Source organism: Python bivittatus, unplaced genomic scaffold (assembly GCF_059951505.1).
Source record: "Python bivittatus isolate LINGU-HERP-01145 unplaced genomic scaffold, Pbiv_v1 ctg000480_np1212, whole genome shotgun sequence".
Classification (NCBI taxonomy): Eukaryota; Metazoa; Chordata; class Lepidosauria; order Squamata; family Pythonidae; genus Python; species Python bivittatus.
In genome coordinates, this window is record NW_028277075.1 from 93,999,841 (window position 1) to 94,014,217 (window position 14,377).

Sequence of the window (14,377 nt, forward strand, 5' to 3'; positions counted from 1 at the left end):
CCAGTAACAGGTCTATTGCTTTTTATTTTTTTTCCCCAAGAATATGTCATCTGTTACATTAAATTGCTGCCATTATATCCTGTGTAAATGTAACATTTTAACACATGCATAAGTATTCTTCATAGGAGATAGAGAGTTTTGTCTTGCCTGAGATGTTATGCCAAAAAATGACCAAAGCATGATGAATCTGTCTTAAACATAGATTTTCACTGGAAAGAGTAAAAATGTTAAAAGGAAAAGGGAAAAAAAAAAGAGTAATATACCTTAACATTGTATCAATTTAATGTGCTATAGAGGTGGAGGAGCCTGCAGCCTAAAACATGGATCATCCAGATTCTTTCTTTCCCTAGACCAATGTTTCTCAACCTTGACAACTTTATGCTGTGTGGACTTCAACTCCCAGAATTCCCTAGCCAGCATGCTAGCTAGGGAATTCTGGAAGTTGAAGTCCACACAACATAAGTTGACAAAGTTGAGAAATACTGCCCTAGACCATATGGTATAGGTCTAACAGCCTTTTGTAATCTTTTCAGGTAAAACTCAGTCTTCAACAAACATATCAAAATATAAGTGGACAAATAGGAGAAGTTTAGGTATTTTTCCACCATTCCAGAAATGATTGCCAGAATGATAAAATACATGTCCAATATCTTCATATTTAGTGAAGGTTTTATGACAGTAAGTATCCTTGCATATGTTCTTTCCATACAAGAATGCTAGTTTTTATTCTTTTTTTAAAAAATCACATATATTAGAAGTATATATTTCTATGGGCAAAGAAGCCATTGTTTCAAGGAAAAGGTATTAAAAATGTTTTGTGGTACAGTAATAGTATTTCTCCAGCAATACTCAGCTAGTGAGTGATGGTATATGGTAACAAATAAAATGTACAAGAGATTGATACCATAGTAGCACTTCTAAAACACCTACATAACTTCTAACTTCTACCAGCCTCTGCATTTCATAGGTTTGTCTTTCCACTCTGTTCTTTCATTGTCTTTTGAAAAATGCTGCAACTGTGAGACCAAGCATCTTATTTTGGTATGTTGTATGAAGTTTATTCTACCTTGAATTTAGGGCAGACTATATAGGGAAAAAAAAATCAACAGGTACACTGCCTAGCAATAATGCATATTGTCTACTTATTCATTTATCACTTTTGTTGTTTCTTCATTGCAAAAAAACTGTTTAGAATGTTTTTCCACATGTGGGCAACAAACAACATTTCATATTCTATTGATGTGCTTCATTTCTAGGTTATTATGAAGATTAATGTTGGCTTCTAAAAATTTATTAATCCTATGACCCTTGGTCTGATGATACACTGAAGTTCTGTGAGTAGTCAAGTCAAGTTATTTTCAATACAGCAGTCACAGCCTTGTGTGAGTTCACAGGATCTGCTGCAAGGCATGGAGCAAAACACCTCTATTTCTCCTCCCCAAAAGGTCCTCATTTTTCCCACAAGCCTCTCAGAAGCCACTTCTATGGGGAAAAAAATATTTCTATGGGAAACTAAACAATCTCCTACTCTCAGCTTCTACTTATCAGGAGAGGGAGAGAGTTGATAGCCGATTCTCAGACCACAACACCCTCTTGATCCTAGAGGGGGAATGGATAAGGCTATTGCATGACAAGCATAGGCTACAATTAGAACAGTGTTCCTCAGCCTCAGCAACTTTAAGATAGGTGGACTTCAACTCCCAAAATTCCCCAGTCAACAGGCTGGCTGGGGAATTTTGGGAGTTGAAGTCCACGCATCTTAAAGTTGTTGAGGTTGAAAAACAATGAACTAGAAAACAGAAAGGAACACAGCAGAGATCCAAGCATTAATTTTTACCTGATCGACCATTTCACCCCCATTATATCCACCCGTCCTGCCCGGTCAGGCAGAGAGGGTATGCTGCGGACCCTGTCAATGAAAGAATGTTGACTGGCGGGGTCCAGAAAGAGAGCCTTCTCTGCCATGACCCCCCCCTATGGAATACTCTCCCCGCAGAGGCGAGCAGGCCCCAACTCTCTTGTCCTTCCGGAAAGCAGTCAAGACCTGACTCTGCCAACTGGCATGGGGCGAAAAAAGGGGCAACCAACCCTAGGAGTGGCTAGCACCTTGAAGATGCTCCCATATGTTAACATCTTACTGATCATCAACATATTGGAAGATATTATTATTTGTGTACGTGTTTGGTTTTATTCTATTTTTACTGTATTTTTATATTGTTTTTATTGTATTTTAATTAATATTTATTGTTTTTTTATTGTGAACCGCCCAGAATCACTTTTTTGTGAGATGGGCGGTATCTAAATTGGAAATATAAATAAATAAAAATTAATCCAGCTAGTGAAGGGAGGAGGTGCCACAAACATTTTATTAACTACTGTCACCGTACCCAAAGACGTTCCTTGTCAGATTAAAATTCCTAAACTGGGTGAGGACGATGATGGGTTTTTTGTATTGTGGATTTTAATTTTGTAAGCTGCCCGGAGACACCGTGTGTGAGTTGGGCGGCCATATAAGTTTGTTTAATAAATAAATAAATGATATCTAAAACTTTTTTGTACTGTTTGTAAAGTCTGCAAGAACCTGTAGATGGTGCAAGGAGAATTGAATTATGAGACTTGCTCCCCAGCCTCACCAGCACAGCATTAAAATTTCTCATCTTTAGTAAATGTTCTAACAAGTTACATAGTCATCTATTTGCTTTGGTATTTCACTATTTATGCATAATATACAATCATGCATTTTATTTTCCCTGTCAAATACAGCTACCTTAGACTTTGGTACACTATTTTTCAAATCCATATACATTGTTGAATTTAACATTCACTGCAAATCATCAGAGTCTCAGCCACTAAAATAGCATTCAAAACTATTTGTATATTCACATATGCAACACACCTCTAACATCACCCCAAGCATTCCTTACATATTTGTTCAGAAATACATTATACCTCCTTACTCCTGTTCAATGTTGAACTATTCACTATGTTTTCCAGTTATTCTCACATGACACATAACACTGCTCATATTGTATTCAATAACCAATCTTCAGCTCCATATTCATGCAAAATGTTCCATACACTTTCTTTAAATCAGTAAACATGCAATACACTTTCTTTCTTACATTCATGTATTTATGAAGAGCAAAAATCTGGTCTATTATTTTCACAGAACTGGACACTAAAGCTTGTTATTCCAAAAGACCCAGAAATAACAATTATCAATTTAATCAACTTCCTTCAACTTCCTATAAATATGTTTTATTGATTTAGAAGCCATGGATAATTCCTCCAAAATTTCTCAACAAAGTGGAACATCAGAAACAATTTCATCTGGACCAAGGACATCAAATAATAAGTGGTTAAACTCAATGTACTGCCAAAAAGCACTCTAGTTAAATCAAGCTCTTTTTAATTCTGCAAACATTTTAAAAAGAGTCTCCTGAGAACTGAATTGATCCAAAATAATAATATTGTCAGAGGCCAGTTTACCCTACCCTATAGATTTAGATGCTATTTTAAAGCTTGGATGATACCACAGTATAATTTTTCATGGGCAAAAGGACCAGGAAGGTTTTTGTAACTGCCAGGTTGTCAATGGGGTCAAATAGTAACTCTCAAATTAAGCCCAAAGAAAAGTTGAATTATGAAGCTCCTTATTATAGACAGTAGCTGCAGTTAGCATAAATACGCAGTGATAAATCTGAAAAGTTCACCCATCTTTCTCAACAAGTAATTTAGTACAGTCAAAATACTGTAAGATATCCTTAACCTATAATTCTGTTCATAGAATAACCAGTTTATACACTAACAAAAGAAGATCCAAATTGCATGCATTAATGTATTAAGACTAGGAATACCTGTAGAGATTTCTCATCTATCTGTAAAATATAAAATATTACCCACATACTGTATAATAAATTATTGGGTCAACAATAATAATACTCCCTTTTTCCTTTTCTTTGTAATTCTACATCAGAACCTTTTGTTTGTATTACTAGAATTTCTGAAAATATCAACATTTCTAGTAATACAGACAAGGGATTCTGATGTGAAATTACAAAGAAAAGGAAAAAGAGGACCTCCTTGGCATGTATCTTGACATAAAATAAACCAAGGAGGAGGTACACAATTAATAAACACAAACAATTTAGGAGCTAAATAAACTGTATCAACCCAGAGCTTCAAGGAAACCCAGATTAAATCAAAACCCATTTCAGAAGCTGTCAGGAGACCATATCAAAGGCTTTCTCAGTATCCAAAATATTATAACTACATTTTGAGTTGAAGCTGGAATAATGTTGTCAGACATTTGGCAGTTCAGTATAAGTAGTACACTCTATACAGTAGCCTAAATTGGGTGCAGTATAGTTGGAAGGATAACTGTAATCTACAGGTAAATGTAGCTGTTAAAATCTTAGCATCCATAGTTCTCAGGAAATAGGAACTGTTAGAATATAGTGAAGTTTTTACCTGATTTTGAATGTACTGTGATGCTTACCACATTAAAACTAAAATGTAGGGGTTTATTTGAAAAAGTTTGATTATAAACCTGTAGTAAAATAGGAAAAGAATGTTGAAAACAATTACATACTTGTTCTGGAGAGGCTGTAGTTGGACCATATAAATTTAGGAGTGCTAAACACTGATTACCCAATCTGGCAGTAAGTATTTAGAAACGACCTTCTCCATCTGATATTTCTTCTTCAACAGGCAGCTTAGAAAATTTACTAATTAAAATAGCAACACCTCTTGCACATTTAAAATTATTACTTACATAAACCTCTCCCACCCAAGCTTTGTGTAAAAGCTGTTCATCCTGAGGAAGAATATGGGCTTTTTGAAAAAAACAAACCAATGTCAATTCCCATCCTTTTTAACTTAGTTAATACTTGTCTACCTTTCAGGAGATCCCAGGCCCTCAATATTCCATGTTACCATTTTATATTATTAATATTAAAAAAAATAAGTGAACAGGTAAAAAAGACATTCACCATATCCATTCATAACATACCTGAACTGCACCCAGAGCATTCTGTCCCCAAAACACAAGAATAAAAATAAAATGATACCATAATGATAAAAGTCATTTCTGGATCCAACAGTCCTGGACAATTTTTGTCCAGTCTCCAACATTCCGTCTCTTGGGTATTGTTGAGAAGGTGGTCAGGCTGTGGCTCCATAGAGCCCTGAGAAAAAGAGATTATCTTTTCAGTTGAGTTTCACACTGGGAACTGTAAGGAGAAAGCACTGACAGGGCTTGTTAATGATCTATGGCAAAGCTGGGATGGGGTTTATATGTCTGTCCTGGTTGTCCTTGACCTCTCAGCAGCTTTCAGTGTCATCAGTCACCATGTTCTTCTGGGCAGCCGACAAGGGTTAGGAGTGGGGCACTCTGTTGTGGTCATTCTCCTTTCTCTGTGGCAGTTCTAGTTGGTGTTGACAGAGGGAATAGATCTATTCTGAAGCCCTTGATTATGGGGGGTACTGCAGGGCTTGATGCTTTGACCCTCTCGTTCAACATCTATTTGAGGCTTCTGAGAGATGCCATCCATCGGTTTTGTGTCAGGCATCATTACTATGTTGGTGATGCCTAATTGTATATCTCAACCCCAAGCCACCCAAGTGATGCTGTCAAGGTCTAGTCCCAGTCCCTCAAGGCTGTGGGGGTCTAGATGGAAAGAAACAGACTCAGCTCAAACCTAACAAGATGGAGTATCTGTGGGTATCTGAGCCACCCACTCCCAGATAATTTCCATCTTTGATCCTGGATCAAGTAGCACTTCCCCATTTTGAATGAGTGAGCAATTTGGGCTTTTTCCTTGACTTGCAGTTCCTGCTCAAAGAACAGGTGTCAGCTGTGGCCAGAAAGGTCTTCACACAGCACCTTACTGTGCACCAGTTTGGTCTGTTCCTGGATTAGGAGGCCCACCAGACAGTTACTGATGTCCTGGTCACCCCATCCATGGACTACTGCAATGCACTCTACATGGGGCTGTGCTTGAAGAACACTCATAGATTTTAGCAGGTCCAGAATGCAGAGGTACAGTCAGAAATGGGCACGTCACATTATGCATATGTAATACCTCTGCCATTAGCTATAGTGATTGCCACTTAGATTCTGAGTGTAATTCAAGTTGCTCTTCACCACCTATAAAGCCCTTCATGGCACAGAGCCTGGGTATTTGGGGACTATCTATCTGCAGTAGCTTTTGCCCATCCTATACGACTGGACAGAGTTGGCACGCTTCAGGTCCCACTGATTAAACAATTCATCTGAAGGGACCCAGGAAATGAGCCTCTTCTGTTGCTGCGCCTGCTCTCTGAAATGCCATTCCCCTAAAGATCTCCTACTCTTCCTTCATTTAAAAGCTCATTAAAAATATGGCTTTTTCCCAAGTCTTGCCTTGGGGTGTGTAGCAAGCCTCTTATAGTATTTTGTCTGTTGAACTGGCTGTTTGTTTGTGACGTATTATTTTCTGGTTTGTTATATTGGGTTTTGGGGTTTTGGGGTTTTTTTGGGGGGGTACTTTTTTATTGTTGTAAGCTAACCACCGTCATCATGGAGTCAGGCAACCAAATAAATAAATAAATAAAATTAAAACTAAAATCTCTCAATCCTGATTGCTGGTACTTACATATTACATCCCACTCATGCTACCTCCTACAAAAATTAATGAAAAAAAATCAAATTATTATATTGAAAAAAGAAAAGAAAGATTAATGAGGAAAATAATCTTCAATAAAGGTCAAATTAAAGAACTCAGGAAAACAGAGAAGGGGGAAGAGAAGGAGCACAGTTGTAAAAGAGATTACAATTCATAAAGCTTTCCTGTAACCAATATAATACAGAAGTACATACAAATTTATAATTATAAGCTTTGACTTTTGGTCAAGGTGATACTGTAGGCAGTTATCAACAATCTCCAGTGATTTTTATCTTGGTAATTGTTTGCTTCTTGTGTTAATTGTTATTGTTGGAGGCAGAAACAGGTGATTAGTACTTTTTTTTTATTATTATCAGAGAATGATTGTTCATTATCTGCCAAAATGACACCCAAGCAAGTTATACCAACTCCTTCCCTGACAGTGTTTCCAGCTGCTCAGAAAAATGTGATGGCTCTTCTCAAGATTAGAGAAGATATAAAAGCTATTACAGACACATTAATACTATAAATTCCAGGATGGATGCAGCTAGGAACTGAAAAATCTCAGTTGGATAGTTGTCAGAAGTCAGCGGATACAACTATGGTTGACCTACTAAAGGTGGTTAAGACTCTTCAGGACAAAATAACATCTCTGGAAGTTCACTTCACTGGGCAAGTCTACAGATCATTGGAATTGCAGAGGAAGCTGAGAAAGGCCAGATGGCTTGTTTAATCAAAGCTTTAATTTGGAAAGTATTGGCTTTGCCAGATGATTATCAGTTAGATAGTGAAAGGGTTCGCTGAATTCCAGTTTCTCCTTTTTGTACAACTAATAAGTCCTGATCATTTACTGGGAGGTTCCTTAGATTGGCCACAAGGAATGAAATCTTGAAGAAGGTCCACTTGGCTTGTATATTCAAATGGGGAGCTTAAAAATCTCAGATTGTATTTTTCCCGATTTTATTAAGGATGTTCAGCAATGCAGAATATTTAATACCAATATCCTTGATATTTAATCAGGTTTCCAACTATCATTATTCTGAAATTATCAAGTGGCGCTCGAACGCCATTTCCTCTGGAAGTTGAAAAATATCTTATTTCTTTAAGTTTCTGTTGAAAGACAAGGATTTTTTCTCCCTTTTATTGCATGTTTACTGTTACATTTACTTATACTCAGGCAGTCAGACCAATTCATACTTTCTGATGTACACTCAGCCCTTTCATTCATAATTAAACCTATACTTTCATTCCAGTCATACAGTCAGCAATTCCACTCCACACAATCAGACTACCTTTGTTCAGATCGATTATATCCATCCCTTTTCTCTTATTTACCTTAACTTACATTTTTTTCATTTTTCTTTTTTTAATTTCATTCATTAACTCATCTTTTAACCATATACTTCTCTTACACTTCCAAATGACAATATTCCATACAGTACACCAACAGACAGATCCATGAATACTGACTTCCACTGATCTTTATGGCTTTGGTCAACCAAGGCTTTCACATAACACTTTTAGTAGGACAGAGAAGGAGACTGGATTAACAGCTTTAGTTATAGCCATACCAGTTTGGACACAAAACAGGTCCATTTTTAACATTTTGGGCAGTATGCCACAAGTGAAGTCAAAGTCCAACTTTACCCTAGCATACTAACATTATTCTACACAAGGTAGGATTTCTAATATAAGAACTACTTTGCAAGCCAACATATTTTTGCCCACAACCCACCAACTAGGAGGTACATGTAGTAATGTCAGGGAATCATTTTCACAACTAAAACAATCCATCTCAGAAGAGAGAAGAGATACATCTGCCTATCATTCAAAATTCAACTTTCTCTCCCTGTAAGATAGCAGTTTCAAAATCATTTGGAATCTTGGCATTACGGGCACTGAGAATGCACAGGAGTTTTGTTTCCTAAGCAAAATTTTCCTATTACTTTAGGCCCAAAATTGAAGGCAAGTTCACATCAGGCTATTTTCAGTGTACATATGATCCTTCCGTCCTTCCATCCTTCCTCATTTTGGTGCCCAACTTACTCAAGCATAGACCAGCCACTTTGCATAAATGGAAAACTGGAAGATATTTCAATATTTTAATTCACAATATAAAATTAATTTTAATCGTTATGGAGGTAAGTCCCAGGAGGTGACAGCACCTTGCCTGATCTTGGAAAACCTAGGCAGGGTCAGACCTGGCTAGTACTTGGATGGGAGACCATTAGGAAATCACAAGGCTACAAATTAAAGGGAGAAAGAGGAGGGCAAACCACTTCTGTATTGTTTCATGTCTTGAGCTCTAGGAGAAAAAGTGGGATATAAATATAACAAACATTTTATTTGTTTGTTTATTAAATTTACGTGCCACCTGACTCCCAGCGACTCTGGGTGGTTAAGTAATAAATAATTAATGAATGAAAATATCTGGGTTGTCACAAGGAGTCAGGTTTGACTCAGGAAAGTCTTTACCTTACCTTTAGTTTAACTTGTTAGAGAACATCTAATGTTACAGGCATAGATTTTCAGTTGCTCAACAAACTTCCACCTATGTATGTCCTCCAAAACTGACCCTGGAATATTCCCCAAGGCTGCACATTGGAGAAAGCATGGGGATACAGGGAAAGGAAGAGATATGTTGTGGTGGTGTCTGTCACTAACTTTGCAGACAGCTTGATTAATACTTTGATCAATATTTCAGATTTTAGAATGTTTTTCTTTTCTCTTACTCAATGAGTAAGACAATTTAGACAAGCATCTAAAGAGTTATTCACAATTTACAAAACACAGAGGAGACCACCTCAACTCCTAGAAGCAGATCAGCATACACCTCCAGAAATCTCCCACATTTTGGGGAGCCCCGCAAATGGCAATTCATGAAAGCTCAATGATTTCATAATATATTTCATATAGTTTATAATTTTTCCAAGTCTCAAAAAAGTCCAGAAAGCTGGCATGTGAAGGAGATGTGAAGGAATAATACATATTCATACCTGATCTTCACTAAGAATACATGGAGTTGTCATTGTTCTTAAAATACAGGTAGTCCCCAATTTAGGAACGAGTTTTGTTCTTAAGTCAAATCTGTCTATAAGCCAGAATAGTATTATTGTATAATACTGTATAAGGAGTATGGTGTATTTAACTGGAATAATTGTGTATTTAACTTGAATTCTGCTACAATAGGCTCTGTTCTTAACTATGGGTTGTCTTAAACCGGGCATTCTTAACCTGGGGACTACCTGTATATATTCATACCTTCCCCTTTTGTCTGAAACAGAATATTTGAATTTCATCTTGCCTGCTGTTCCTGATCAAGTGACTGTTCTCTCCTCAGGTATTACTCACTTAACCACTTGGTGCTTCTACTAATAGAAAATATTCCCCACCTTGCTGCTGCCTTTATGAACACCAATGATCCGTTTCCCCTGTCTATGCCACTGCTTAGCTTCTTTTTCAGACACTGCCCTACACTCTGTGTGAATTATTAAGATGCAGAAATTTGCTGGTCTCACCACTGGTTTTGTGAAAAGACACACCAACTTTAATTAGTGTTAGTCATCGGTAACCTGTATTTCCCTCCACCCCATTCTAGTAAGTTGGCAGAAGTTTTAATTAGTAACATGTTCAGAGAGCCACACGCAATTAAAGTTCTTCAATCACCAGAGTCTTATGTTGGATTACAAGGCAAGGCTAAGTCAAGCTAGAGAGATGATGGGAACCTGCCTGCCCTATTTCTGTCTCTGTACTGAACACTATGTTAAAGGGAACATTTATTTTATATATCATATTTATATAGCCACCCATCTCACAGAATGTGACTCATTGTAATAGATGTAGGGGAGAAATGTACCTGAAAATATACATGGAATCCAGTACCGCTTCCTTTCCACTACAAATGAGCAGGTTTGAAAAATTAATTCCTTTTCAGTCTGATGCATATTCTGGGGAAATTATCAGGTCTCATCCAGTAACTTATAGGAAAACATTCTCTCCCAAATCAACTAATATATTTCCACAGATACATCTCTATAGCCAGATGATCTGTACAAGCCAATATTTGTGGTGAATTTTCCCAATTAGATACTTTAGTTACAAAAGTCAATGCTAGACAAACCTGTTGGGGAGATTCTGTAGTAAAAAATGTCCAGCAAAGACAAAGTAACCTTGGGATAACCAACATGGAGAGAGGAATTATTTTTCCTACTTAATATAAACTATAAGCCCAAACCATAGGAGGCCTGGGGAATAAATATTTAAGTATATAATTTTAAGACAAACACTTTATACTCTATCTTTCACCTGAATATAAATCCAGTGCTAAGCAGCTGCAGAAGATTATTATTCAAGAACTTTAAAATCCATTAATTAGAACACCAGAAAGTTACTTTATAATATTAATGTAATAATGGCATAATGTGAAATACCAGTAGTCAAAGTCAACTTGTTCCTCGTGTTTCTACATCTGTTCAAAATGCTACCTTTACATAAGCTCTTCTTCAATACAATTAGGCTTGAGTGATACCTTAATGGGCAGAGAATTAAGTCTGGCTATTCCCCTTTTGAACTGATGGGATATCCAGCAGGCCATGGGAACATGGGGAAGAAACAGGACTTTAAAAGACACCCCTTAATTATCAGTATGCGAAAGACTCAGAATCACTGTTTTAATTATACTAGATTGAAGTTGATCTGGAGAACTGTTTGAGCAGTCTTTCAAGGTTCTGTACATTACCCTGCTAGCAATAAAGATCTTTCCAGAAGCCAAGTGGTTTGTGTTTCCTGAGTTTGCCTACCTCACAAGACTTGACATCGAAGGACTGAAACCATGGAGGCAGCAATATTGGGATTTCTTAGACAGAAAAGGCTAGATTGCTAATGGCCTCAGAGATACTCAAACTGCATTTGAAAATCAGACAAAAGCAAACTCTTCTAGGCATTCCATTTTAGTTGTCTTACCAAGATAGTCAATATGTAATTGATTTTTTGAAGATGGACAGAGCATTAAGATGTAGCCACCACACATGCTTTCTGCGTAGAGCATGAGACCAGGAAAAGTCACCCTCCATAGCCACATATCCACATGGGAAGAGTAAATAGAACAATCAAAATTAAACAGCTGGTTTAGACAGCAGAGAAAAAGTAGATTTTAAATAAACTAAAACATTATTCATATTTATATATTTTATGGTCATAATTAATACATTATCTCAAGTGCATTATATAGGATGTGAAACCAAGTCTCTCAGAATTTTTATATCAGCTTAAGCAGGAACCTAATAATTAACAAATCAGACGTCTATAAATAATGGGTAACTATTACCACTTCAGATACCATCGACAGCAGGAACTTAATATTCCAGCCATCCTGGAAACTACACACGTCCTTTTTAATCATGATCTGGGGAATGAAATCCTGGAAATCACTTTGCTAATATATTTTTACTAATTCTGAACTAAAGATCTGAAGTTTGAAAACTCTGATTCACTATTGTGTGTGTGTATGTGTGCTGGAGGAAAACTAGAGCTGTGATGAAGAATGCAAGTCTCTTTGGGCAAAATGCCTCCATCAAAGTATCTTACAGGGACATCAAAACTGGAATGGGCATAAACAACTTCAGCAGGAGGAATTTGAGAATGATCTTCCACTGATCTCTGAATTTCATAAACACTAATGCTTGGAAGAGTTTACATGGGAATAAGGCAGCTAATTATTGTCTATTGCTTTAGGGCATGTCTCATGTTCTCTACAGGTATCTCTGCTACTGTTTTTTTCCCCCCTAACATGTTGCCTCTTGAAAGCTTCTACTATAACAACTTGCTGATCTCCTCCAAAGCATCCCAAGTATACAAGACCTATTTTATATTCAGAAAGAAACACAGTTTAGCTTCTGAAAAGAAGTTCTCTAAAAAGAAACAGCAGTTGATAATACACTATATGCTGTGCAAGTATATACTTTTGGAGAAAATTATTCTGTAAGTTGAATTAAACTCTAGCATTTATCTTAGGTGCAATATGTATGTTTCACAAAGTTGGTATTTTACAAACAGAAAAAAGACAATCATTACAACTTGTTATTGTAGAAAACAACTGCAATATTTGAATTTTCATTAGAGAATACTGTCCTTAATAGTTATCCTATGGTCTTAATTGGAAGTAATTATTTTTCTAAATAACCCATTTTATCCTCCAAATTAATACAACTACAGTCCCAGTACCAAAATTTCACTTGTATGGAAACCAGGAAAACTTATAGTTCCTGTTAAAGTTTCTTTAAAATAAGTAAATATTTGGAAATTCATATTAATAGTTTATTTTGATAAATTATTTGTTACATGATAAAAAGCTCTGAGCTAAATATAGGCAAACAAGGAGGACCATACTTTCACTCCAGGTCATCAAATCTTGTCCCACCTTTGTAGCTAGTTATTATTTGTAGTTATAGGCAACCCTTACTTCAGTTCTCTGAATTGCTCAGAAAACTCAGGGCAGCCCATGTCTAACTTCATGCTGAGCACTGGAAGCCCAGAGAAGAACAAAACCATCCCTGGCAGCCAAATTTATTTAGCCAAAAAGCCAAACCATTTTTTTCCAAACAAATTAAAGCAGGACCAGGAACCTTTCCTGTACCTATGTACATCTTTCCAGCCCTTGGGGGAAAAAAATCTTAACTTCTTGCTGGAGATTCTCAAAATCTTGCCAAGAATAAAAATCTCAGAAGTTTTTGGCAATTTTAATTTTTTTTTGGGGGGGGGGGGACTGGAAGTTCAACAACAGAATGAAAACAATACATGAATAGAAAACAGAACTATACTAAATGTTCTCCTGATGATATTGCATGCATGAATTAATCCCTCTTCCTGGCACGTACAATATTGCACACGAAACATACTCACACATACAAAAATACAATCAAACCTGAAGATTTTCTATCCAATAAGCAAGGATTGATAATAATAAATTAACTATTCCATTTTTACACTGGCACACCAGATTTGACTTTCACAGTAGAACAAAACTTACTAAATTTGGGCAAAGAGAGAGTTTTACTGTCATTCCTAAGTTAGATGAACTAAGATAATTAGATGAGAGAAGGATTTAAAAGCCAGCAATATTAAAGGCAGTGATATACAATCACATCACTCCTCCAAGCTTAAGATGAGCATCCTTCCTGATGAAAACACAAACACACAACCGTTACCCCAGTCCTTTGGACCAGTCCTTAAAACATTATAACATAGAGTGAGGCCAATTAAAGAACAGCAGTTAGCCAATTTGGCTCATCTTGGAAAGCTAAACTGGGTTGGATCAGGTTAACACTTGAATGGGAAATTCCTGGGTTATAGGCTTAACTGCAAAGATGAAAATCATCCTGGAAGAAGGCAATGGTAAACCACTTCCATATTTTTGCTAAGAAGGATCCACGGGCATGTCTATGAAGACACCAGGATATAAGTTTGACTCAAAGGAGAATTCATCTTTGAAAAGCTTAGAGTAAAGCTATTTGAAGAAGGCTTTCTCCTCAGTGAAAAGCCAAAACCTTCAGGTATTTTAAATAAATCTGCCTTCCCTGACATGGGTACCCTTCAGATTTGTAGACTTTAGCTCCAAGAGTTCCCAACCATTCCAATCATTACTAAGAATTCTGGGAAATGAAATCCACACATTCCAGAGGCTGTCACATTTAGGGAGAGCAGGCCATTAAGTTAATTGTTGCTACTTTTATTTA

At 36.7% G+C, this 14,377-nt stretch overlaps 1 protein-coding gene across 3 annotated transcripts in view; it reads right to left on the minus strand.

Annotated features, from left to right (window-relative positions):
- QTMAN (queuosine-tRNA mannosyltransferase) overlaps window positions 1-14,377 on the minus strand; it is a 268,381-nt gene that overhangs the window by 218,254 nt on the left and 35,750 nt on the right. The window contains exon 1 of one of the 3 annotated variants that reach the window (XM_025174913.2): window positions 11,607-11,678. The exons of the other annotated variants lie outside the window; for them this stretch is intronic. Within the exon in view, the coding sequence (XP_025030681.1) occupies window positions 11,607-11,673 (67 nt within the window). The 5' untranslated portion in view covers window positions 11,674-11,678. Of the gene's footprint in view, window positions 1-11,606; window positions 11,679-14,377 lie in introns of those variants that run through there. 3 annotated transcript variants of the gene reach the window in all.